Source organism: Cherax quadricarinatus, chromosome 32, assembly GCF_038502225.1.
Source record: "Cherax quadricarinatus isolate ZL_2023a chromosome 32, ASM3850222v1, whole genome shotgun sequence".
In the NCBI taxonomy this organism is placed as follows: Eukaryota; Metazoa; Arthropoda; class Malacostraca; order Decapoda; family Parastacidae; genus Cherax; species Cherax quadricarinatus.
Window position 1 is genome coordinate 17,272,368 of NC_091323.1, and position 26,665 is coordinate 17,299,032.

Consider the following 26,665-nt stretch of genomic DNA (forward strand, 5'->3'; position numbering starts at 1 on the left):
CAACCCACTTATATCATCTTTTTTCGGTAACTCTAATTCGACTACACAACCCTCATCAATTACCAACAAATTTTACTCGTTTTAACTAATGTCATCACTGTAACCAAGATTTTCACAAAAAAAAAACTCTATGACACCTAACACACACGCACACACACACCCCACAACACCCACAATTTTTCTCGTTTTAACCCTTTTAGTTCATTAAAGTTAATAAGGGGACACAGTACATCAGAAAGTCACAACAACAACATCCACAACCCACAATTTTTTCTCGTTTTAGCTAATTTCATCAGAAAAAGTCCCAACAACAACCCACTTATAACATCTTTTTTCGGTATCTCTAGTTCGACAACAACACCCACATCCCACAACACCCACGAACATTTCCAAAACACTATTTGAGTACTCCCAATTACACCACTGATTACTACTAAAACACCACTGAATTCAATCAAAACACCCTTCAACACCTTCAAACACCCTTGAACACCTTCAAAACACTCTTGAACACCTTCAAAATCACCTTTGAACATTTCCAATCAACACTGAAACACTTCCAAAAAACACAATTTGAGTACTCCCAATTACACCACTAAATACTACTAAAACACCGCTGAATTCAATCAAAACACCCTTCAACACCTTCAAAACACCTTTGAACACCTTCAAAACACCTTTGACACCTTCAAAAACACCTTTGAACATTTCCAATCAACACTGAAACACTTCCAAAAAAACACAATTTGAGTACTCCCAATTACACCACTGAATACTACTAAAACACCGCTGAATTCAATCAAAACACCCTTCAACACCTTCAAAACACCTTTGAACACCTTTGAACACCTTCAAAAAAACAACATTTGAACACACTCAAAACACCTTTGAACACCTTTGAACATTTCCAAACAACACTGAAACACTTCCAAAAACACCATTTGAGTACTCCCAAATACACCACTGAATACTAAAACACCACTGAATACACTCAAAACACCACCAAAATCACCATAAACTAAGATCAACACCCACATCCCACAACACCCACAACCCACAACACCCACAATTTTTTCTCGTTTTATCTAATTTCATCAGAAAGTCACAACACCCACACCCCCCATTTTTTTCTCGTTTTAACCCTTTTAGTTCATTAAAGTTAATAAGGGGACACACTACATCAGAAAAAGTCCCAACAACAACCCACTTATAACATTTTTTTTTCGGTATCTCTAGTTCGACAACAACACCCACAACACCCACATCCCACAACACCCATGAACATTTCCAAAACACTATTTGAGTACTCCCAATTACACCACTGATTACTACTAAAACACCGCTGAATTCAATCAAAACACCCTTCAACACCTTCAAACACCCTTGAACACCTTCAAAACACTCTTGAACACTTTTCAAAAACACCTTTGAACATTTCCAATCAACACTGAAACACTTCCAAAAACACCATTTGAGTACTCCCAATTACACCACTGATTACTACTAAAACACCGCTGAATTCAATCAAAACACCCTTCAACACCTTCAAACACCCTTGAACACACTCAAAACACCCTTCAACACCTTCAAAACACCTTTGAACACCTTCAAAACACCTTTGAACACATTCAAAACACTCTCATAATCATTTGAACACACTCAAAACACCTTTGAATAACCTCAAAACACCTTCGAACACCTTCAAAACACCCTTGAACACCCTTGATCACCTTCAAAAAAACAACATTTGAACACACTCAAAACACCTTTGAACACCTTTGAACATTTCCAAACAACACTGAAACACTTCCAAAAACACCATTTGAGTACTCCCAAATACACCACTGAATACTAAAACACCACTGAATACACTCAAAACACCACCAAAATCACCATAAACTAAGATCAACACCCACATCCCACAACACCCACAACCCACAACACCCACAATTTTTTCTCGTTTTATCTAATTTCATCAGAAAGTCACAACACCCACACCCCCCATTTTTTTCTCGTTTTAACCCTTTTAGTTCATTAAAGTTAATAAGGGGCCACACTACATCAGAAAAAGTCACAAAAACAACCCACTTATAACGTCTTTTCGGTATCTCTAGTTCGACAACAACACCCACATCCCACATCACCCACATCCCACATCCCCCACACACACACACAGACACACACACACACACATCCCTAACCTAGCCTAACCTAACCTAACTTATCCTAACATAACCTAACCTAACCTAACCTAACCTAACCTAACCTAACTTATCCTAACCTAGCCTAACCTAACCTAACCTTACCTAAATTATCCTAACCTAACCTAACCTAGCCTAACCTAACCTAACTTAACCTAACCTAACCTAACCTAACCGAACCTACCCTAACCTAACCTTACCTAACCTAACCTAGCCTAACCTAACCTAACCTAACTTAACCTAACCCAACCTAACCTAACCTAACCTAGCCTAACCTAACTTAACCTAACCTAACCTAACCTACCCTAACCTAACCTAACCTAACCTATCTTAACCTTACCTAACCTAACCTAGCCGAACCTATCCTAACCTAACCTAAAATATATTGGAACACTTCCAAAATACATTAGAGTACTCCAGAATTACTTTGAACGACTCCATTTTTGGATATTTCCAAATTAGTTTTGAAAACTTTATCGTAAAATCGAACATTATTTTCTTGTTGGTAAAACACACTCAATGGTAGAAATATTTACTCGATTTCCGAATAGAAGCACTGTCCTCGCTCTGAGAGACTCATTGTGGGTCACCCCAACACATGGTGTAATGCGCTTCACACCCAAGGTAGAACATAACACCTGCGTCAACTCAGGACAGACAGGCGCCATGTAATGCGGGTAACATCCAAGGTAGAAAATCATCTCTTTCCAGACCAACTGTCTATCCTAACCTAACCTAACCTAACCTAATTCCTAACCTAACCTAACCTCACCTAACCGAACCTAACCTAACTCCATCAATCACCTCTATCCTAACCTAACCTAACCTAACCTAACCCAACCTAACTCCATCAAACACCTCTATCCTAACCTAACCTAACCTATCCTAACCTAACCTAACTCCATCAAACACCTCGAATACTACCTAACTTAACCTAACCTAACCTTACCTAACCTACCGAACCTAACCTAACCTAACCTAACCTATCCTAACCTGTCCCAACCTAACCTAACCTAACCTATCCTAACCTAACCTAACCTAACCTAACCTAACTTATCCTAAGCTAACCTAACCTAACTTATCCTAACCTAACCTATCCTAACCTAACCTAAACACTGACTAACTTTGAACCAACTCTGAACACCACTGATCTTCTTCAAAAAATGCTCTGCACATCATTTGAACACCTTCAAAAAAAACACCATCAAACACCTCCGAATACTCCCAAAAAAACACTACTGATTACTACCAAATCACCACTGAATACTGCCAATCACCGTCAAAATCACCAGAAACTAAGTTTAACATCACCATCTAACATCCTTTTTATAGAAATCCCCTCAAATCACTATAACCAAGAACTCCCTCCCCATTTGGCGCATAAAAAAAAGCATGAACACAAACCTAATACGCAAACACTTAGTACATGATCACCATCAACTGAAAACATATCTTATACACACACATAATATAAGACAATCACCAACTACAATCACCCATGTTCACTTACCTCAAAATCACTAATATCACAGAAAACAATCATTTTTATAAACATTTCACACACACACACACACACAAAAAAAAATCATATTTGACAATATCTAAGCGCACTCACCTCACTACCACCAACACACGATGTCTCACCTCACAGGACCGACGAGCTCACCTCCAGTGACGTCACACTCCCATTGTGTTACTTGGTGGTTGGTAACATCACACCTAACCCCCCTTGTTTCAACCTGTTGTACCCTACATTATCTAAGAACACTATATCCAAGACGATTACCAGATTTTATGATCCCCAACACCAAGATCACAGAAAACACACATTTTTATAATTATTCACACAAAAATCACGATCACCAATTCCATATCATGTTTACCGTCATCTATCAACACTAATCACCAAGATCACCAAAAAAAATCTAAGATCATGCATCTCAAAACTACTATGATCACTGAAAACACTTATTTTTTAAACATTCGCACAAAAATAAGACATACACAAAAATACCACAACACTTCCACCAACATCTATAACATAACATGAGCACTATAACATATCACTATCACAAAAAAAATAATACACAAACACCCACATATTATACATTTCAATTGGAAATTTAAGACATGAGACATACACACCAAATCTAAGACATTCACCTCCAACTAAGACATACACATCACCCCTAAAACTTCCTTCCTTATTCATTCCGTATATCTCCTAGAGCTGTTTTAACCCCGACGGATCCACCACGACGTAGGAGCCAGAGTGTAGTAGGTGGTGTTGGAGTGGTGATGGTTCCTCTGGCTCCTACGTCGTGATGGAACCGTCGGGGTTAAAACAGCTCTAGGAGATATACGGAATGAATAAGGAAGGAAGTTTTAGGGGTGATGTGTATGTCTTAGTTGGAGGTGAATGTCTTAGATTTGGTGTGTATGTCTCATGTCTTAAATTTCCAATTGAAATGTATAATATGTGGGTGTTTGTGTATTATTTTTTTTGTGATAGTGATATGTTATAGTGCTCATGTTATGTTATAGATGTTGGTGGAAGTGTTGTGGTATTTTTGTGTATGTCTTATTTTTGTGCGAATGTTTAAAAAATAAGTGTTTTCAGTGATCATAGTAGTTTTGAGATGCATGATCTTAGATTTTTTTTGGTGATCTTGGTGATTAGTGTTGATAGATGACGGTAAACATGATATGGAATTGGTGATCGTGATTTTTGTGTGAATAATTATAAAAATGTGTGTTTTCTGTGATCTTGGTGTTGGGGATCATAAAATCTGGTAATCGTCTTGGATATAGTGTTCTTAGATAATGTAGGGTACAACAGGTTGAAACAAGGGGGGTTAGGTGTGATGTTACCAACCACCAAGTAACACAATGGGAGTGTGACGTCACTGGAGGTGAGCTCGTCGGTCCTGTGAGGTGAGACATCGTGTGTTGGTGGTAGTGAGGTGAGTGCGCTTAGATATTGTCAAATATGATTTTTTTTTGTGTGTGTGTGTGTGTGTGAAATGTTTATAAAAATGATTGTTTTCTGTGATATTAGTGATTTTGAGGTAAGTGAACATGGGTGATTGTAGTTGGTGATTGTCTTATATTATGTGTGTGTATAAGATATGTTTTCAGTTGATGGTGATCATGTACTAAGTGTTTGCGTATTAGGTTTGTGTTCATGCTTTTTTTTATGCGCCAAATGGGGAGGGAGTTCTTGGTTATAGTGATTTGAGGGGATTTCTATAAAAAGGATGTTAGATGGTGATGTTAAACTTAGTTTCTGGTGATTTTGACGGTGATTGGCAGTATTCAGTGGTGATTTGGTAGTAATCAGTAGTGTTTTTTTGGGAGTATTCGGAGGTGTTTGATGGTGTTTTTTTTGAAGGTGTTCAAATGATGTGCAGAGCATTTTTTGAAGAAGATCAGTGGTGTTCAGAGTTGGTTCAAAGTTAGTCAGTGTTTAGGTTAGGTTAGGATAGGTTAGGTTAGGATAAGTTAGGTTAGGTTAGCTTAGGATAAGTTAGGTTAGGTTAGGTTAGGTTAGGTTAGGATAGGTTAGGTTAGGTTAGGTTGGGACAGGTTAGGATAGGTTAGGTTAGGTTAGGTTAGGTTCGGTAGGTTAGGTAAGGTTAGGTTAGGTTAAGTTAGGTAGTATTCGAGGTGTTTGATGGAGTTAGGTTAGGTTAGGATAGGTTAGGTTAGGTTAGGATAGAGGTGTTTGATGGAGTTAGGTTGGGTTAGGTTAGGTTAGGTTAGGTTAGGATAGAGGTGATTGATGGAGTTAGGTTAGGTTCGGTTAGGTGAGGTTAGGTTAGGTTAGGAATTAGGTTAGGTTAGGTTAGGTTAGGATAGACAGTTGGTCTGGAAAGAGATGATTTTCTACCTTGGATGTTACCCGCATTACATGGCGCCTGTCTGTCCTGAGTTGACGCAGGTGTTATGTTCTACCTTGGGTGTGAAGCGCATTACACCATGTGTTGGGGTGACCCACAATGAGTCTCTCAGAGCGAGGACAGTGCTTCTATTCGGAAATCGAGTAAATATTTCTACCATTGAGTGTGTTTTACCAACAAGAAAATAATGTTCGATTTTACGATAAAGTTTTCAAAACTAATTTGGAAATATCCAAAAATGGAGTCGTTCAAAGTAATTCTGGAGTACTCTAATGTATTTTGGAAGTGTTCCAATATATTTTAGGTTAGGTTAGGATAGGTTCGGCTAGGTTAGGTTAGGTAAGGTTAAGATAGGTTAGGTTAGGTTAGGTTAGGGTAGGTTAGGTTAGGTTAGGTTAAGTTAGGTTAGGCTAGGTTAGGTTAGGTTAGGTTGGGTTAGGTTAAGTTAGGTTAGGTTAGGCTAGGTTAGGTTAGGTAAGGTTAGGTTAGGGTAGGTTCGGTTAGGTTAGGTTAGGTTAGGTTAAGTTAGGTTAGGTTAGGCTAGGTTAGGTTAGGTTAGGATAATTTAGGTAAGGTTAGGTTAGGTTAGGCTAGGTTAGGATAAGTTAGGTTAGGTTAGGTTAGGTTAGGTTAGGTTAGGTTATGTTAGGATAAGTTAGGTTAGGTTAGGCTAGGTTAGGGATGTGTGTGTGTGTGTCTGTGTGTGTGTGTGGGGGATGTGGGATGTGGGTGATGTGGGATGTGGGTGTTGTTGTCGAACTAGAGATACCGAAAAGACGTTATAAGTGGGTTGTTTTTGTGACTTTTTCTGATGTAGTGTGGCCCCTTATTAACTTTAATGAACTAAAAGGGTTAAAACGAGAAAAAAATGGGGGGTGTGGGTGTTGTGACTTTCTGATGAAATTAGATAAAACGAGAAAAAATTGTGGGTGTTGTGGGTTGTGGGTGTTGTGGGATGTGGGTGTTGATCTTAGTTTATGGTGATTTTGGTGGTGTTTTGAGTGTATTCAGTGGTGTTTTAGTATTCAGTGGTGTATTTGGGAGTACTCAAATGGTGTTTTTGGAAGTGTTTCAGTGTTGTTTGGAAATGTTCAAAGGTGTTCAAAGGTGTTTTGAGTGTGTTCAAATGTTGTTTTTTTTGAAGGTGATCAAGGGTGTTCAAGGGTGTTTTGAAGGTGTTCGAAGGTGTTTTGAGGTTATTCAAAGGTGTTTTGAGTGTGTTCAAATGATTATGAGAGTGTTTTGAATGTGTTCAAAGGTGTTTTGAAGGTGTTCAAAGGTGTTTTGAAGGTGTTGAAGGGTGTTTTGAGTGTGTTCAAGGGTGTTTGAAGGTGTTGAAGGGTGTTTTGATTGAATTCAGCGGTGTTTTAGTAGTAATCAGTGGTGTAATTGGGAGTACTCAAATGGTGTTTTTGGAAGTGTTTCAGTGTTGATTGGAAATGTTCAAAGGTGTTTTTGAAAAGTGTTCAAGAGTGTTTTGAAGGTGTTCAAGGGTGTTTGAAGGTGTTGAAGGGTGTTTTGATTGAATTCAGCGGTGTTTTAGTAGTAATCAGTGGTGTAATTGGGAGTACTCAAATAGTGTTTTGGAAATGTTCATGGGTGTTGTGGGATGTGGGTGTTGTGGGTGTTGTTGTCGAACTAGAGATACCGAAAAAAAAATGTTATAAGTGGGTTGTTGTTGGGACTTTTTCTGATGTAGTGTGTCCCCTTATTAACTTTAATGAACTAAAAGGGTTAAAACGAGAAAAAAATGGGGGGTGTGGGTGTTGTGACTTTCTGATGAAATTAGATAAAACGAGAAAAAATTGTGGGTGTTGTGGGTTGTGGGTGTTGTGGGATGTGGGTGTTGATCTTAGTTTATGGTGATTTTGGTGGTGTTTTGAGTGTATTCAGTGGTGTTTTAGTATTCAGTGGTGTATTTGGGAGTACTCAAATGGTGTTTTTGGAAGTGTTTCAGTGTTGTTTGGAAATGTTCAAAGGTGTTCAAAGGTGTTTTGAGTGTGTTCAAATGTTGTTTTTTTGAAGGTGTTCAAAGGTGTTCAAAGGTGTTTTGAAGGTGTTGAAGGGTGTTTTGATTGAATTCAGCGGTGTTTTAGTAGTATTCAGTGGTGTAATTGGGAGTACTCAAATTGTGTTTTTTTGGAAGTGTTTCAGTGTTGATTGGAAATGTTCAAAGGTGTTTTTGAAGGTGTCAAAGGTGTTTTGAAGGTGTTCAAAGGTGTTTTGAAGGTGTTGAAGGGTGTTTTGATTGAATTCAGCGGTGTTTTAGTAGTATTTAGTGGTGTAATTGGGAGTACTCAAATTGTGTTTTTTGGAAGTGTTTCAGTGTTGATTGGAAATGTTCAAAGGTGATTTTGAAGGTGTTCAAGAGTGTTTTGAAGGTGTTCAAGGGTGTTTGAAGGTGTTGAAGGGTGTTTTGATTGAATTCAGTGGTGTTTTAGTAGTAATCAGTGGTGTAATTGGGAGTACTCAAATAGTGTTTTGGAAATGTTCGTGGGTGTTGTGGGATGTGGGTGTTGTTGTCGAACTAGAGATACCGAAAAAAGATGTTATAAGTGGGTTGTTGTTGGGACTTTTTCTGATGAAATTAGCTAAAACGAGAAAAAATTGTGGGTTGTGGATGTTGTTGTTGTGACTTTCTGATGTACTGTGTCCCCTTATTAACTTTAATGAACTAAAAGGGTTAAAACGAGAAAAATTGTGGGTGTTGTGGGGTGTGTGTGTGCGTGTGTGTTAGGTGTCATAGAGTTTTTTTTTTGTGAAAATCTTGGTTACAGTGATGACATTAGTTAAAACGAGTAAAATTTGTTGGTAATTGATGAGGGTAGTGTAGTCGAATTAGAGTTACCGAAAAAAGATGATATAAGTGGGTTGTGATGAAATTAGTTTAAAACGATATTCAAAGGTGTTTTGAAGGTGTTCAAGGGTGTTTATGTGAGTATTCAAATGATTATGAGAGTACTTTGGGGGTGTTCAAAGTAAAGTGTTTGAGTTAGTTTTTGTGACTTTTTTCTGATGTATTGTGTCCCCTTAATAACTTTAATGAACTAAAAGGGTAAAAACGAGAAAATGCCTAGTCTGGAGACTGAGGGGATGAGTTGTAATTTAATGAAATGTGTAAGTGCAGATAAATTAGAGATGTCAAATCTTATTTGGGAGTACTCAAATAGTGTTTTGGAAATGTTCAAAGGTGTTCAAAGGTGTTTTGAGTGTGTTGAAGGGTGTTTTGAAGGTGTTCAAGGGTGTTTATGTGAGTATTCAAAGGTGTTTTTTGAAGGTGTACAAATGAATATGAGAGTACTTATGAAGGTGTTCTGGGAGTATTCAGAGGTGATTTGGGGGTGTTCGAATGATGTTTTTGGAGTATTTCAGTGTTGTTTGGAAATGTATAAAGGTATTTTTGTGAGTATTCAAATGATTTATGAGAGTGTTTTTGAAGATGTTCAAAGTAAAAGTGCGTATTTTAACTTCGTAATATGTAAAATTGTGAGTAGTGAATTTAACGAAAGTGGATGTAAGCGATGTGGTGACTTTCTGATGTACTGTGTCCCCTTATTAACTTTAATGAACAAAAAGGGTTAAAACGAGAAAAATTGGAGTTATGAGTGAAAATTGTGAGGTGTTGGTTGGAGTGTGAGGGTTTGGGAGGGTGGGGGGGGGGAGGTTACTTCGTGGGGAGTGACCTGAGATGAAATAGTTAAAAATGTCTAGACTTGTGTTGTAAAGAAATTGTGGGTATTAACGAAAAAAATGCGCCTTTCTGATGTCCCATTATTAACTAAAAGGGTAGACAAGATTCAGCCTGTGCGTGTGGGGGTCATCGCGTGACGTCACTGACCGTCGAGTAAACACAGGTGGGGTGACGTCACTGACCGCCGAGTAAACACCCTTCTTAGGTCATTTGACTTGTTTAGACCTGTAGTAAGCATGCCCCCATAGGAGGAGTCTATTTTGAATGCTTACCCCCAGAGGGGGGAATCCAAAAACCTTGATCCAAGGAGATGGAGTCTTGGTATTATCGAGAAATTTTGGGGTGGGAGTGAAAGTGAGAGGGGTAATCCAAAAATTTGATCCAAGGAGATGGAGACTTTGATTTCGAGAAATTTTGGGGTGGGGGTGAAAGTGGGAGGGGGATCCGAGGAGATCATAAGAATTTCGAAACCCCCATAGGGGGGGAATCCAAAACTTGTATTATCGAGAAAAATTTGAGGTGGGGGGTGGGTGAAAGTGGGGGGAGGGGGAACCTCAAAAATTTGATCCGAGGAGATCATAAGAATTTCGAAACCCCCATAGGGGGGGGGGGATCCAAAAACTTGGTAATATTGAGAAATTGTTTGGGGATGGGGGGTGAAAGGAGGGGTATCCAAAAAACTTGATCTGAGGAGATGGAGACTTTTGATTTCGAGAAATTTTGGGGTGTGGGTGAAAGTGGGAGGGGGGATCCGAGGAGATCATAAGAATTTCGAAACCCCCATAGGGGGGAATCCAAAACTTGTATTATCGAGAAATTTTTGGGATTGGGGGGTGAAAGTGGGAGGGGGAACCTTAAAAATTTGATCTGAGGAGATGGAGACTTTTCGAAACCCCCATAGGGGGGAATCCAAAAACTTGGTAATATCGAGAAATTTTGGGATGGGGGTGAAAGTGAGAGGGGGAACCTTAAAAACTTGATCTGAGGAGATGGAGAGCACAAGAAAATGAAATTCAAAAAAAATTCGAAAAAAATCGGAAAAAAATTCGAGGCGCGGGGGCGATCCGGACGACGCTGCAGAAGGCGCAGCAGAAGGCGCGGGCGGGGCTCGCGAAGGGCGCGGGCGGGCGCGCGGGCGGGGGTCGCGAAGGGCGCGGGCGGGCGCGCGGCGCGACGGCGGGGGTCGCGAAGGGGGGGGGGTCGTGGGAGGGGGTACTGGTTGGGGGGTCAAGGGTGAGGTAGTCTCGAGGGCGAGGTCATGGTCAAAACCGGAAGTAACACCTAGGTGTGAAAAGGTGACCCTCCAGCCGCTGGTCCTAGACCGGATACACCGCCCAGCCGGACCCCCTAAACCGGATACACCGCCCAGCCGCACCCCCTAAAACCGGATACACCGCCCAGCCGCATGCCTAAAAACCGGATACACCCCCCAGCCGCTTTTTTGACTACTTATATATATACATATATATATATATATATATACATATATATATATATACATATATATATATATACATATATATATATATATATATATATATATATATATATATGTGTGTGTGTGTGTGTGGAAAAAACTTGAGGGATAGGTTTGTAAAGTATACACTGCTTTAGGTAGGGATGCCATTAACATAGTGAACCCCGTACTAACATCTGCGATCCAACACATCAGCCTTTTATCAGCAGATATAAGAAACACTAGACAGAAAGCGCATGACTAGCCAGGTTGTAATGGTTATGTAGGCCTACAGGCAGCAAGAGCCTGTTTGATCAGACATTTAACAGAGAAGTCTGGCTTCAGGCCAGGCTGTCAGTGTGGAAGTCTCTAAATCGGTAACAAGTATCACTAGTGTCTTATATCCATGGATTTAAGACATGGACCTCTCTCTATTAACTTCTTCCTTTGATATTCACATCAGAGGAAGGTAAGATAAGCTTTTGTTCGGACTTTTAACCCCGGAGGGTTAGCCACCCATGATAACCCAAGAAAGTCAGTGCGTCATCGAGGGACAATATGTCTTATTTCCACTGGGGTCCTTTATCTTGTCCCCAGGATGCGACGCACATCAGTCAACTAACACCCATGTGCCTCCTTTCTAGGTGAACAGGACAACAGGTGTACGGAAACGTGTCGAAATGTTTCCACCACGCCGGGAATCGAACCTGGGCCCTCAGCGTGTGAAGCGAGAGCTTCACAGGCCATGGTACATGACAATATCACTGAAGCAGAGGATACTATGGCTCATTACCTCTATAACAGACAAGAATAATTTGGCTGGAGCTCATCATGTACCTGGAGTCGCTTCCGAAGGTCAGCGCCCCCGCGACCCGGCCCCAGACCCGGGCTCCAAGTTGCTGACCTGATTTATCAAATTGTTAGTGCCTGCCGTCCAATATATACACCACAACCCGGTTAATCAGGAACTGTTTCTGATGAATCTGTCGAGTTTCCTGTTGAAGATAGCTAAGGGTTTGGTGGTAATTTCCCTTATTCACAAGTGGCGGTATTACTACCATAATTGATGACAACTGTCTCCTCAACCTTGACGTGTGGACTTCTTTCCTCAAACTGCTGTGAGGCACTGAAACACATCCCTTCAAGGGAAGTGCCTTGATAATGGTGAAGGACTCTTGATCCAAAGAATTGGAGCTACCCACACCTTATTTTCATTAAATCTCATTACCTCCTAACCCCCAACTGGTTCAGTGCTTCTATATGAACATGGCTCGTGGCTCAATGATAGCCCCATGACAAAAACTTAAAGGACTGGTGAGAGGGAGACAATCCTGTGACGAGTTGAAACGTTGGGCATGTTACCGTTGACCTGCTGCCCCTGTTCACCTGGTAGTATGTAGGTCGCATCCTGGGGAAGAGGATCCAAGGACCTCAGTGGAAGTAAGCCACAGTGATTAGTTTTCTTGGGTTATTCTAGATTACTAACCCTCCGGAGTTATAAATCCGAACAAAGTTTTCTTCTGTAGTGTGCGGGTCGAGAGAAGGCGAGCAAATTAAACACCTCAAAGACCTTTCCTTAACAATTAATAATGTGGGATGAAGATTTCCCTCTTAAAGGTGTGCTTCTGAAGAAATGCTGAAACTGATTAATTTTATGAGCCAAAATACTGATGAGAGTGATTGCCTCTTCACCGAGTATGAATTAGATAATGTATTAACTGAAGGTCGATCAACTGCTCCTGGAGAGGATGGTATAACCTATGATATTCTCAGAACTCTAAGGCACATGCCTGATAACCCATTGTTGGCACTGTATAATCTCAGTTACATTGAGGACGTTCTTCCTACTTCCTGGACCAATAGTCTCATCGTGCCTATCCCTAAACCCCAACAGCCTGATACATTTAGACCGATCTCCTTAACTAGTTGTCTTTGTAAAACTTTTGAAAGAATGATACTTAACAGACTGTACTACAGAATCAGACACCAAACTTTCCCCCTACCTCTATGGGTTCATGAAAGGTAAAAGTGTGCAGAACTGTATTTCCACCTTTCTCACTGCATACACCTCTACTAGTTTTACCACATTTCTTGATCTAAAATCTGCATTTGATATCGCGAACACAACCGTTATACTACATGAACTAGCCAAAATGAATATTGGTGGTAGCTTACTCTGCTGGGTAATAGGATACCTGTCAAATAGAGTATCCTCTGTCCTCTACCAAGGCTTTAGAAGTGAGTCTAAAGAAATGCCCCTAGGTACTCCGCAGGGAGGAGTTCTCAGTCCCATGCTATTTAATATTCTGATTAATGCTCTCCTAAATGCTCTGCCTGCCTCACCTAAACATATAGCTATAAACTATGCTGATGACATCATGATCTATACAACAGGGCATAAGAAGATGAGTACCATTCTTAATGAAGTTCAAGCAATTTGTAATCGACTAGGCCTCATAATATCTTCCTCTAAAACAAAGATATTAACAAAAAACGACATCCCCCACCCATCTATTTACAGGGTGAAAACATTAGCTACGTTAAAACTTACAGATATCTTGGTGTAGATGTACCCTTTAACAAATCCATTGTACCACAACTAAATAAGAAATGCAAATATAGGCTAAATGCTCTCAAAGCTGTTGCTGCTACAACCCCAACTATGGTGCTAATGTGAGAATCGTGAGAATGATGTACATAGCCTATGTTAGGTCCTTAATTGATTATGCTGCTCCCATGTTGATATTAGCTGGAGAAAGTTTTCTCCGACCCTTGGAGTTAATGCAAAATGAAGCTCTCAGAATTATTCTTGGCTGTCCCAAATCTACAAAGGTTCTTAATATTAAGAAGGAGCTTGGTATTTCTAGTATCAGTGAGAGGATTGTTGAGATTAACACTGTATTCTGCATTATAATGTTAAGAAATGAACCAGACACTGTCACAATGCATCTTACTAAATGTCTCGAAGTAGATACACACAGATCTAAATGGATTGTGAAAACGTGCAACTGCATAGTTTTATAACCTGCATGAACTGTATCACTGTAGACAACAAGAGCATTTCACCCCTCCATGGAAGATGTGTTCATTTAATATCACATACCTGCAAGTCCCTCCCAAGAAGCTCATTGCTAGTAATCCCTTCCTTAAATCACTTGTTAAAGCAACTGCTCAAGAAGAAATTTCTCGCCTAGCTGGTAGTAATAAGTTATCACTAGTTATATACTGATGGATCTAAACAGGAGTCTTCTGGCAGGGCTGCATCTGCTCTTGTTACCACCTCCCTAGTCAAGAACGATAATAAACTTTGTTGAACTAGGCATAAGAATTAACAACTGGGCGTCTACATTGCAAACTGAATTGTTTGCAATCCTAATGGCGCTAAAGCTAACTTACGACACTGAGAGTGACTCGATCATCATTACTGATTCCATGTCATCACTGAGTGTTCTTGATTCCTATAATGACTCCAACAACATGCTCATTGGAGAAGCCAGGTATAGTTACTCAAAAATCAGGGACAAAGGAATTAATATACAGTTGCTATGGATCCCATCACACGTTGGATTACTGCTTCATGATAAAGTTGATATGGTAGCCAAGAAGAGTACCCTGAAGGAGAATGTAGAATATAACTTTAGTATATCTGTGTCTAGCATTAGGAATAATATTAGAAGAGAAGTAAATAATGAAAATGATTGTTATAGGAATGCAGTTAGAAGCCTGAGTAGATCTATAACCCACTATGATAACATGAACGTAGATAAGTATGTTTATGGAGCAACTTGCAATGTGAACAGACTGACTGATGTTGTAGTGGCCAGGCTTAGGCTTGGTTACAAGTACTTCTGGCAGTTTGGGAGACACACAGATGATGATCAAACTAAATGCAAATTATGTGACCAGGCATATGGTCACTGTCTTGAACACTGTGTGCTTAATTGTCCACTTATTGAGGAATACAGAGATAGACAGTATAATAACCTATGTTACATGTCAAGATATCTTATTAATGAAAATAAGATACCAGATATACTAAGCAAATTCCCTAAATTTGCTTGTAACACATAAGTGAACTGTAGATATGTAGGTATAAATCCATATGTACACCTGTTAACCCCTTTTGGGTCTTAGTTCCTAGGCCTTTTGTGTATCCATATGCTCTTGCGCTACCGTCTACAGGATGGATATGGGGTGCACAATAAACTAGCCACTTCGGTGGCAAAATCTAAAAATCTAAATCTCTAAAAGGTTGGTTGGTTTATTGCGTTTAAAACCCCTACTGACTACACGACGATAAGATTTATTTGGATTTTTAACCCTGAGGGTTAGCCACCCAGAATAACCCAAGAAAGTCAGTGCGTCATCGAGGACTGTCTGTCTTATTTCTATTCGAGTCCTGAAGTCATGGCCCCCAGGATGCCACCCACACTAGTCGACTAATACCCGGGTACCTACTTACTGCTAGGTGAACAGGGACAGCATGTGTAAGGAAACATGCCCAACATATGCATTCATACCAGAGATCGAACCACGAACACTCAATGTGTAAGGAGAGAGCGTTGCCAACCAAGCCACCTGTACACCACCAGTCAAGAATACTATAATCCCTAAAACTGACGTTAGAGTAAACTATCATACACACATAACCCGCACATAGCAGAGAGAAACTTAGGACAACGTTTCGGTCCCACTTGGACCATTAAATAGTCACACACACGAAGGTTAGGTTAGGTAAGACTTTTCAGGAAACAAGACAAGTATTTCCTGACGTGAGTCTTTGTCATATGATGACCCACAGCTGGAGCTTTTGATCATCTGACCGAGACCTTCCATTGGCTTACCCGTCCACTCCTTTAAAAATTATGATTATAATGATAACCATTACGCTCTCACTGACACACGAAGGTAAGGAAGCCAGTATTAACAGCGGCTATTTTTCTTTAAGGGCAAAAAAGAGCACAACAGACAAATGTGCTTCCTCATGTTTTCCTACAAATACGTTAACAATTTGTTTAACCAAACATACTACTTATAATAAAAATTATTATGAATTATAAGAAGAATCTGAAAAGTGTTCATTCCCTCTTCCAGTTTTGAGGTTTTCGAAATTGATATAGAGCTATTATCATAAGTGAAAACATTATGCTACAAATGGATTAGAATAATTGTGTTAACTGCTCAATGAGCATTTTTTTAATATGTGCTAAACAAACCAACAAATGATTTTGGGGAAGGAAATTAGTTTAAATTTCGTCAGATCATTGTACTTCGTATAAAAGCCTTTTAATACTCAAAATGGCTGGGTTTTGATCGGAAATGACCGACTATTTTAAAATAACACAATGCTTATCGAAAATCATATTTCGATGCCATAGATACTTTTATGATAATCACTGCCAGATTAAAATAGTTTCTTATTTGGCATAAACTGACTTCTTAATACACTGAAATGCTTTCAGTCTGCCCTAAATCCTTTCAACATGAAGTAGTTAACTTCTAATTTGTCCGAATTCGTGGAGATGTGACTGCAGTGCCAACACCGGAGATAAGAAAGCTCCTGTAACTATGTCACTGTCTTTCTCTTCCTCAGGTATGTCCAGCCGGACAGGGTCTGTGGCACTGGGAAAATTCAAGATATGGGCATTCTAATTTGTGAATTGTGAGAACCCTTGATTCTGGGGAGGGAGGGGCCGGACAGCTGGGAATCTGTTGAAGTTGGGGATGGGAGAGAGAGAGTTTGGATTCTGTTGACCGAACGACGGGATCGGATTCACGGTGGGCTTTGAAGTTGGTCTCGAGAACCCTGAAGCTGAACCTTGTGAGTTCTGAGGCTCCTCTGGAGGTGGCGGTGGACCGGGGAATATTGGAGGAGCTCCCGTTGGTCTAGAAAACACTGCTGGAGAACTTGTGGAGGTGCTGGTTGGTCCTGGGAAGAACGCGTTGGACGTCGATGGTCTCTCTTGTGGAGAGCTTTGAGCTGTTGGTATCGGGAAGAATGGCCTCCGCGTCGTAACCTCCGGCGAGAATGGGGCTTGGCTAGTTTGTCCTTGAAAAAGAACGTTAGGGGTCGAGGAGGGAGGAAAAAATTGTTGGAAGTTTGTGGGTCTCTGAGAAGGACTGACGGTTGTTGTTGATACTGGGAAGAGGAAGTTCTGAGTGTTAGATAATGGGGATGAGTTACCTAGGGAATTAGTAGGTGGGACAAAGAAATTAGGATTGTTAGATAATGGGAATAAAAAGTTTTGGTCATTAGACGCTGGGAAAAATAAATTAGGGTTGTTAGATACTGGAAAAGAAGGATTTTGACCATTAGATAAAGGGAAAAATAAATTAGGGTTGTTAGACACTGGGAATGAGGGACCTTGAACATTAGAAACAGGGAAAAATAAATTAGGATTAGATAAAGGGAACAAAGGATTTTGGGCATTAGGTACAGGGACAAAGAAATTAGGGTTGTTAGAAACTGGGAATGAGGGTCGTCGGGTATTAAATAACGGGAAAAATAAGTTGGGGGTGTTAGAAACCGGAAAAGAAGGATTCGGCGTAGTATTGGATACCGAAGCAAAGGGATTTGGCGTTGTTGATACTGGGTTGAAGGAATTTGGATTGAACGAGCTTGGGTTTATTGGAAATGGGGTAAAGGAATTTGGGGTTGTTGGAACTGGAGTAAAGGAGCTTGGGGTAAAAGAATTTGGGTTAAAGGAACTTGGGTTAAAGGAGCTTGGGGTTGTTGGTCTTGGGAAAAGGGGATTTGGTGTTGTCGGAAATGGTGTAAAGGAGCTTGGTATTGTTGGTCGTGGTGTAAAGGTACTGGGATTTAAGGGACTAGCGGAGGTTGAACCTGGAATAAAGGGTCTTGGTGTGGTTGGGAAGAAAGACGTCGGCCTCTGGGGTGCAAATGGGAAGGGTGTTGTTTGCTGTGGAAACGAGGGGCTTTGGGTTGCAGGTGTTGGGAAAAGAGAATTTGGGAAAAGAGACCCAGGGAGAGGTCTCTGAGATGATATGGGAGGCGAGAGAGGAAAAGTGGGAGGCGGAGGTATGGTTCCAGTTGGAGGAGCATTCGGGAAACTGAACTGTGGAGTGTTACTCCCGAATGGTTGACCTGGCGAAACATCAAATGGCTGCCTTGCGGGATTATTAGGTCGATTTGAGGAGTTATCGAATGGAAACTGAGGTAAACCAGAAGGTCCACTGGTTGGGCGAGACCCCGCGCCGGTGCTGACAAGTATACCGGTACCAACAGGTACCTCAAGAGCGCGCTGGCTGGAAGGTCGAGCAGTAGCTGTCAAAAATAAATTATATTAAAATTATATATCTGAAAAAATCTTTAAAAATGTTATTGTCTTTATTAAGTTACACGGATTTAATTAATATAAGTGCGCTTGTTCCTTGACCAGACCTGGTGATAACTATGTTGTTATCATTTTTCAACTGTTCTAAAATAATATTTTGAGAATAATTATAATAAATAAAAAAAAATCCTGGGTTGAGAAAACTAGAATATTCTAAAGAACAGCTGAAAGATGATATTAAGATAATTAATATCAGACCTAATAAAGGAAGACGATTAGTTACATTACGGAAATCTGATTATCTTAATAAAATCAATAATATTTCAAATTATTTTTCCAAATTTAGACTGTTGAAGGTTGATAAACATCTCATATTTTGAAGTTAGAAAATAAATCAAATAAAGTATTACGTAATATAATTCATAGTTATATAAAAAGCCAAATTTGATGAAAATTCGGATTATAAGTAAATAATAGGCTTGAAGCGCAGATTATAAAATGAAATGTTCCTCAAATATAAAGTTTTGTTTCTTACGGTTGCCTTCCTGGTCCAGTGGTACTGGTTGTAGCATTGGTATAATGTTGCCACGCTTGTGTTGGATGTCCCTCAAGGCTGCTGTATCACCTTCACCTACACTATTTGCAGGTTCTCTGATCCGCTCACCATCTACAATAACGTTGGTCTCAATTACTCGTAACACTGGTCACCTGCCATTATCAACATATATATATATATATATATATATATATATATATATATATATATATATATATATATATATATATATATATATATATATATATATATATATATATATATATATATATATATATATATTCAGTAGACAAAGACAATAACAGATAAGTACATTCTCTGCTACAACTTTCTTGTTTCTTTATGAATACTTATTATTTATATGCACAATAAAAATCTATATACAGTAGTTCACAATGACGTAAAAATATAGTAAAAAAATTTTGTAGTGTCTGCGCCATATGGGTTCTCCAACCTAACCTTGATGCTAGCGTAGGGCTCTTAATCCAAGAAACTGGAGATACCTTCCCCTCCCTTGAAGCAAACTTGATTAACACCATTCCCCAGGCACTGTATGATCCTTACAGGTTTAACGCTTTTCCATGAATATGGAGAGATGGCCCGATTATACTGGGTACATATCTTTGTTAAAACTGGTTGTCTTTCATATAATAAGTAATAGGTTACATGTCAATATGAAGTGTCATTATTATTATAATCATGAAGAAGCGCTAAACCCGTAGAATTATACAGCGCATGTGGGGGGGGGGGGAATGGAAGGTATTCAGGCTCAATTCAGGGAACTGAAGCAGATCCAATTCCCTAGATCAAGAGCCCCTCACCCGCATCAAGGAACCTTCCTTGAGGGGTATGAAGTGTCAAAGACTACCTTCTGGCGGCAAGAAAAATGGAAAGCGTGCGCCCTTCATCCTGGCGTTCATCTTAAGTCTGGAATCAAGTGTTCCTCTGCGTCTTGATCCTGATCGTCTTAGAAAAGAGTCTTTGTCTTGTTGGCCCTTAGGTTGTGGAATGGCCGAGGGCCCTACATCAGGCTTCGAGGCCGTATCAGGTAAGGGACTAGGCCCTGAATTAGGACTTTTGCCTCCGACAGTTGAATCTGCGCTGGGGATACCGTCTGCGTGTGGGGAAGGTTGTGGAGTGGGCTGAGGCTGGGGAAGTGGCCAGGGTTGAGGGTTTGATCTGGGGATGGGGACAGCTGTGGCATTCACCACCACAACAACACACGCCATCACACACACCACCTGCCAACATACAACGCTGTTAGTTAATATTTTATTTAGATTACGTTATATACATATAGCACATATAACAAGACTGTCCTTAAAACTTAAAAACAACAACATTGCATATAGATCCACAAATATTAAATGTAATGATACATATTATTTATATTGCATATAAATATTTATATTGCAAATAGATGTACATAGTAGGATGACATTAGATATCGGAAATATAAAAATAATAGGATGCTACTGTGTTGTGATCCTTTGTTAAATAAGTGGAAAGCCTACCATCACATCTTGTAATATTTATTTGTTCACAGGATGGAACAGTATTCCTGATGAGTCTCCGTCATAATGAACGAAGGATCTACTGAGCGAGTCATCATTTAACTTTAGATCCATATTACATACATTCACAAGGGAGTACTAAACCAATAAGGGTCATACAGCACCAGGAAAATGGGACACAATAAGATTGGTTCAAAGACAAGAGAGGACAACATTTCCTTGAATCTTTAGATCCATACCTGGAGAAATTTTTCGATTTTTTGTCTGACAAACAAAATACGACCAATCAATAACTGATCTTGAATTGTCTATACAGTTTTCACTCTACACAGATGCCATTTACAAGAAACACTAAAAACACAGATAATAATTTCTGCATGCTGTAAGGACTATTAATATTCATTTGTGAACTATGTGTTGTGGATCTTAAAGGACCTTTGTAAAGTTTCCTTCAAAACCATAAGATTGTCGATTCTCAGTTACTTAATAATAGCTACAAATGTCAGTTTTGACAGATAGAATTTACATAATGATACAATAACGCTTTTGTTGTTTAAGAACGTCATATCAAGAAACAAAGAAATGTGTGATGGTGTAACAAACAATGTTCAAACATAATCCATAAAATTGATTTGATGTATAAAGGGTTGAAATTTATTTTAAACCACAGGTCCTTTGCCAGAATTTTGAAGTATGTATTATATACAATTTAACATTTATAACTAATATGTTTCTCGGTTAAGCGAGTACGTAAGAAAAGTCTAAATGGTTACAGAAAAAATAAATATTACAAATCAAAATATTTCTCATGAATACGCACTTTTTATACCACTAGTTGACTTACACGCTCTCTCTCTCTCTCTCTCTGTCTCTCTCTCTCTCTCTCTCTCTCTCTCTCTCTCTCTCTCTCTCTGTCTCTCTCTCTCTCTCTCTCTCTCTCTCTCTCTCTCTCTCTCTCTGCTATAACTTAACATTTCAACTTGATGAACCAGTACTACATATGAGAATAATGATAGCTGGTTAAGCAGACATTAAGGTAGTGGTAATGTGATCACTGGCTCGTGTAGCTGGTGTGAGGGGAGAGTTCGTTAGATAAGAGTGGACGCATGAATGATTGAATAATAATAATAATAATAATAATAATAATAATAATAATAATAATAATAATAATAATAATAATATCTTTATTTACTACAAGTACATGTACAAGGTATACAGGTCTAGCTGACATCAATGACATATTACTATATAGAAAGCAGCTTGTTATGCTGAGTATTTCGGGCAAATTAGGTCAGTTTTGTCCCAGGATGCGACCCATAACAGTCGACTAACACCCAGGTACCCATTTTATACTGATGGATGAACAGGGACAGCAGGTGATTTATGGAAACACTTCCCTAATGTTTTCCAGCCGTACCGGAGGTATTTCGAATCCCGGACCTCAGTATGTGACCTAAGAGCGCTAGCGATCGAGGAAATATTAATAGGTGAATGCTTGTTGAGTAAGACGCTATATGACCCTTGTGAGTTTATTGCTTAGTTATGATTATAATATAGCTGTTGGGTAAGTATCGGACATCTTTACCTCTAACCCATAAGACTCGGCAGGAGATGCAACATTCCCCCAGTGAAAAGCAGGGGCGCCACGTGTACACTAAGAGACAACACAATAAGTGTCAGGGGCTCAAGACTGCCTCCCAGCATACATAAGGGGGATTACCAGTAGACCCCTGGCTGTCTTCAAGAAGGCACTGGACAGACACCTAAAGTCAGTACCTGACCAGCCGGGCTGTGGTTCGTACGTCGGTTTGCTTGTGACCAGAAGTTACAGCCTGGTTGATCCAACCCTGAGCCACCACGAGGCCTGGTCTCAGACCTGGCTGCGGGGGTGGTGACCCCCAAAACCCTCTCTAGGTATACCCCACCATCGTTATCTCCACCAGGTGGGAGTCGACAAGGGACCCTCCTAGCGAGTTTTAAATCACTTCCTGCTCCCACCAAATCTGTAAGTTTGGGGTTCCATTCATGTTTCTTGTTATATCCTTGATGTTGGAGTTGTTACGTTAATATTACCGGACCTGACTTGATTTATGTTGATTAACTTTTTCTAAGTGCTCACCATTTCTTTCAAAGGCTTTCTGCCTATCATTGAGCGTTTGCCTGTCCTTGTATTCTTTATTTTAACTTTGTGACTCAGCTTGGGACATCCAACTCATGCGAGACAAAGACGGTAGCTAGATCTAAACTCTAGATCTGTGACTTCACCTACTTTTACTATCATCTGGATTCCATATCAGTGTCTTAGCACACTCAGGAGAATTACCATCAGGTGTCTGTAACCTTCATAAATGAGCACTTCAAGCCAGAGTTTCGAATTTCCCCGGTGTCTACCAACAGTGAATCACCACACACAACATGGTGTCTGTACTCCGTGTCTCTACCGTTGTTTGTTGAAGCGAAGACTTTTATAAGTTGTGTCCAACTAAACCATACCACGGGAGGGGTTAGAACCCGCGATCAGAGAGTATCATTACGATTTCGTGAGTCAAGTTGTGTCCAACTGCCTCGTCTTTCCCGTGCTTCATGGTCAACACCGTGAATCCTGCCAGCTACCTGCAACATTCCATCTATACACATTTTTCTTGATTCTGTATATAGGAGCATTAGCTTAGTTTCATGTAATTATGTTATGTATTTAATTTTTCATGTTTTGCTTCAGCTAGGAAATTTTTATGGTTCAGAGTTTTAAATTTAAATTAATTTTGCACACTTTTTCTAAAACTGAATATTCTTACCTGTTAGTTGTAACGTTTATGTTTCCACAAAGGGGAAGGTCCTTTCAAATACCTTCTCAGTCTGCAAGGGCGACTATAACTTCACAATGGAAACTACTGTACGGGTGGTGTTGGCAAGGGAGTCATAGAACTTCAGGCCGGACCGACGTTTGTTGGTGATCATGTCAATACGATTTCGTGGTCACAATGGTATTATTTTTTAAGAAAATATTGACATGAAAAAATATGGATAACACCCGGTATGCTCCAGGTAGGGATATTCTGTCCAGTTCAAAATCGAACTGAAAAATTTTAGTCCAAAAAAAATAAATGACAGATGTAATCTGAGTGAAGATGAATAACATAATATCGTACAATATTACCCGGAACTTACAAAGTATTCACCTTTTTCTCTCTCTCTTTTCTTCTAACTTTCCTTTGGTAATATTCAATATTTTCATATTTATATTCGTGTGTTTTATATTGATTTCTTGCACTACACTGAGGGGAAAAATATCTCTAATCATCAGTCAGAAAGAAGAGAGGAATAAAGTGTGAAGATAAATGAGGAACATAAAGATGATATAGATCAGCAGTGACACCCGGCACAGAGGACATGTTGTCAGTCAGGAACCATGATAGAAGGATCTTATCAACTGTAAACAGGATGATGGTAAACCACTCTACTATGTCTACGACAACTTTTATGGTGTCGATTCAGTAGGACTAGTTACACTGACATTTATTACATTTTTTGGATGGCCTGCCAGACACTGGGTTAGTAAATATGATGAGAATATCATATACTACAAAAATATATACTGTTTACACGTGGAAGGTTTGATTATCATAATTAAAGTTAGCCGGTGTTTACAGTACCTGTGTAGACAACGTGAATTTACTCTAAGATCTGTGCTGTAGACAACATATGTACCAAGTATTCATTATCAAGTTATATTTCAGCAAATAACAAATGACATATATGACAATTTAGTTTAATAGCGCTATTATGCATCTCATACACATACTGTGTGGGGTAAGATAAGATTTCGTTCAGATTTTTAACTCCGGAGGGTTAGCCATCCATAACCCAAGAAAGTCAGTGCGTCATCTACACCTGGAAGATACTGGAAGGGACTGGTCCCAGACCTGCACACCGAAATTACTATTTATGAACACAGGAGGCTTTGCAAAAGGTGTAGGATACCTCAGATGAAATGCAGGGGAACAATGAGTACACTGAGAAAAAAACAGTGTTAAGAAACCACGACTCTTCAACACTCTCCCTTCATGCATAAGGGGGATCACCAACAGATTCTTCACAACAGCCCCTGATCAGCCGGTTTGTGGTGCATACGTTGGATTACAGGCAGCGAGCACTAACAGCTTGATCGATCAGGCTAGCAACCAGAAGGCCTGGTCTGGGACCGGGAGGCTGGAGACGTGAGTTCCAGAACCGACTACAGGTAAACTCCAGAAGCAGATAATCATCACTGGAGTCTTGATGACTCGGGAGTGCAGGCAAGAAGATAGGCGCTTGTATACTGGAGTCAGATGAGGTGCAGCAGATGAAGGGAATGTTACTAGTGGGCGGGACCTAACCTGGAGTATACCGGGAGAGGGTTTCGGGGGTCAACGACCCCGCGGCTCGGTCCGTGACCAGGCATCGCGGTGACTCAGCGCCTGATCGACCAGGCTGTTACTGTTGGCCGCGCGCAAAACCGACGTACGAAATGCATCCCGGCTGATCAGGTGCTGATTTTAGGTGCCTGTCCAGCGCCTTCTTGAAAACAGCCAGAGGTCTATTGGTAATCCCCTTATGTATGCTGGGAAGCAGTTGGACACCTGGCACTTATTGTGTTGTCTCTTAGTGTACTCGTGGCTCCCCTGCTTTTCATTGAGGGGCGTTCCGTCTCCTGCCGAGTTTTTTCCTTTCGTAGGGAGTGGAAGTACGCCATGAACATGAGTTGAACAAGAGATTGGCAAGTAAGTCGTGCAGATCTAGATTCCATGATGTTGCTGCGTGGGTATTGTATACCATTGATGTAATAACACACTTTGTGACATAATGTCGGATTCCAGTGTAAACCAAAACAGCAACACAATATTTCAAGCTAATTGTTGTTTTTAAACTGAAAAAAAATCATGTGTAAATAGAGAGACACATTCGAATGCAATTTGAAACTTTAATCACAGTGTATTATAATACCTAAAATTATTGGCAATTGGTTGGTTAATTGGGTTTGAAGCCTATCGACTACACTAAGGTCATTAAGACTGATCGTAACCTCACCATCAGTCATATATACACAGAGAAATGTACTTCTCGGTGTATATGAGCTGTGATAAGCAGTTATCACAAATTATTAATACCTGGAGCATACCTCCAGGTATACTCCAGGTATTCTCTCAGTACGGCTACTACGCTTGTAAGAGCAAGACCGCCGGCACCAATGACAGAATTAATCTAAGGAACAATATTGACTATTCCTAGCATTAACAGTAAATACAGAGCCTGATGAGACAATAATAAATTATTATGAAGATATGGAATTACAAATTACATCTGTGTGTCGTGGCTATTTACGATTTCTAGAGATCAAACAGTTAAAGATTAAATCTCCCTCTCTGTATTTAAGCCTCTATTTCTCCGCTTCAAGTTATTGACCTAAGAATAATCTTATCTTTAAGTTTACGATCTTCGTGTCTCTAGCTGTCGCCACTATATCTGTAGTTCACTCCTGTGACTGAGTTCAGCTTAGGTCTGTGTATAATAGTAATAACGACAATTTTCTCAACTCTAGCCCTTTTGCAGAGAGATGGAATATAATACCAGTACGATGGTGAGACAAATTCTTTATAATGTGACCCTTTATTGACAACGTTTCGCCCACACAGTGAGCTTACCAAGTCAAACAGCGCTTTCTCACAAAACTTCTAGCTCTTCTCTTCACTCTCTGACTCTTTCATTAAGCTTCTGGTATTTTTATTAAACCCTAGGCTCTTGCAGCAAACCGCTAGCGCTTTTGTTTAACCTCCAGCTCTCATATTTAGTCTCAAGCGTTCTTTCTTCCCGATTTAAGGTCTAAAAGGGCAAGTTTGGATCTCATGAAAACTTTCAGATTATGTTTAACCAGATTCAAACATAAAAAGGAAGTTCCCAGACTTAGCAGAGAATCCCTGAGTCTGGAGGCCATCACAAGAAAAACTGAGCATCAAAACTCCCACGCACACACACACACACACACACACACACACACACACACACACACACACACA

The 26,665-nt window shown here is 39.9% G+C and overlaps 1 protein-coding gene across 1 annotated transcript in view; it reads right to left on the reverse strand.

Moving 5' to 3' along the window:
- Nucleotides 1–11,399: 11,399 nt before the first annotated feature.
- LOC128690303 (adhesive plaque matrix protein-like) overlaps nucleotides 11,400–26,665 on the reverse strand; it is a 39,248-nt gene continuing 23,982 nt past the window's right edge. Inside the window, exons 2-4 of the mRNA XM_053778922.2 lie at nucleotides 19,967–20,339; nucleotides 19,078–19,209; nucleotides 11,400–18,532 (exon numbers count right to left, since the gene is read on the reverse strand). Of these exons, the coding sequence (XP_053634897.1) occupies nucleotides 16,896–18,532; nucleotides 19,078–19,209; nucleotides 19,967–20,339 (2,142 nt within the window). The 3' untranslated portion in view covers nucleotides 11,400–16,895. The remainder of the gene's footprint in view (nucleotides 18,533–19,077; nucleotides 19,210–19,966; nucleotides 20,340–26,665) is intronic.